Here is a 598-nt window from a genome sequence, read left to right on the forward strand (position 1 = left end):
CATGTGTGAAATGCTTATGTTCTATTGCAGTGTACATACATCCAGAATCATTCTACCTGAATCACCTGCTCACAGAACGACTAACCTTCTTCGACGCCTCCCTCAGGTCCAGTCTGGACAGCAGCCAGGCCCCCGCCACCAAGACGCGCGAGGAGGACTCCACCAACCGGGAAGTAGAAGAGAAGTCCAGGTTCGCCTTCACCGCCTGGACGACGTCGAGGACCTCCACCACAGTCACCGTCCTCTTCACCAACACCTCCACCACTCTCCGCATCTCGATATTCTGCATCGCCGGCTCGCTTCAGTTGCCGCAATTCAACTGTCTGAATCGGTAAATGGCTCCTTGAGTCTTCCACAGGAACTCTATCCCTTTTTTGTTTTAGGGAAAAAGGGGGTGGAATACCTGTGCTCCGTAATTATGTTTAGGTTAAGATGGAGGAGAGTCCAAATGTATATGCTTTAAATGTGATTATTATGATATGGTGTGTATTTTATCCCCCCGAAGGTGATGCTTATTGAGGGAGTGTCACCAAGGCTAAATTTAAGAAAGATCTCTTTTGAAGAAGTAATCGCTACTTGGCCCGGAAAGAAATGCAGT

General features: G+C 48.3%; 1 protein-coding gene across 1 annotated transcript in view; it reads left to right on the top strand.

Annotated features, from left to right (window-relative positions):
* The window catches only part of LOC119585493, a 2,790-nt gene extending 2,312 nt beyond the window's left edge, over positions 1–478 (top strand). Inside the window, exon 3 of the mRNA XM_037934137.1 lies at positions 107–478. Coding sequence (XP_037790065.1) covers positions 107–335 — 229 coding nt within the window. The 3' untranslated portion in view covers positions 336–478. The remainder of the gene's footprint in view (positions 1–106) is intronic.
* Positions 479–598: the final 120 nt, after the last annotated feature.

The sequence above is a fragment of the Penaeus monodon genome, chromosome 19 (assembly GCF_015228065.2).
Source record: "Penaeus monodon isolate SGIC_2016 chromosome 19, NSTDA_Pmon_1, whole genome shotgun sequence".
NCBI classification, from domain to species: domain Eukaryota; kingdom Metazoa; phylum Arthropoda; class Malacostraca; order Decapoda; family Penaeidae; genus Penaeus; species Penaeus monodon.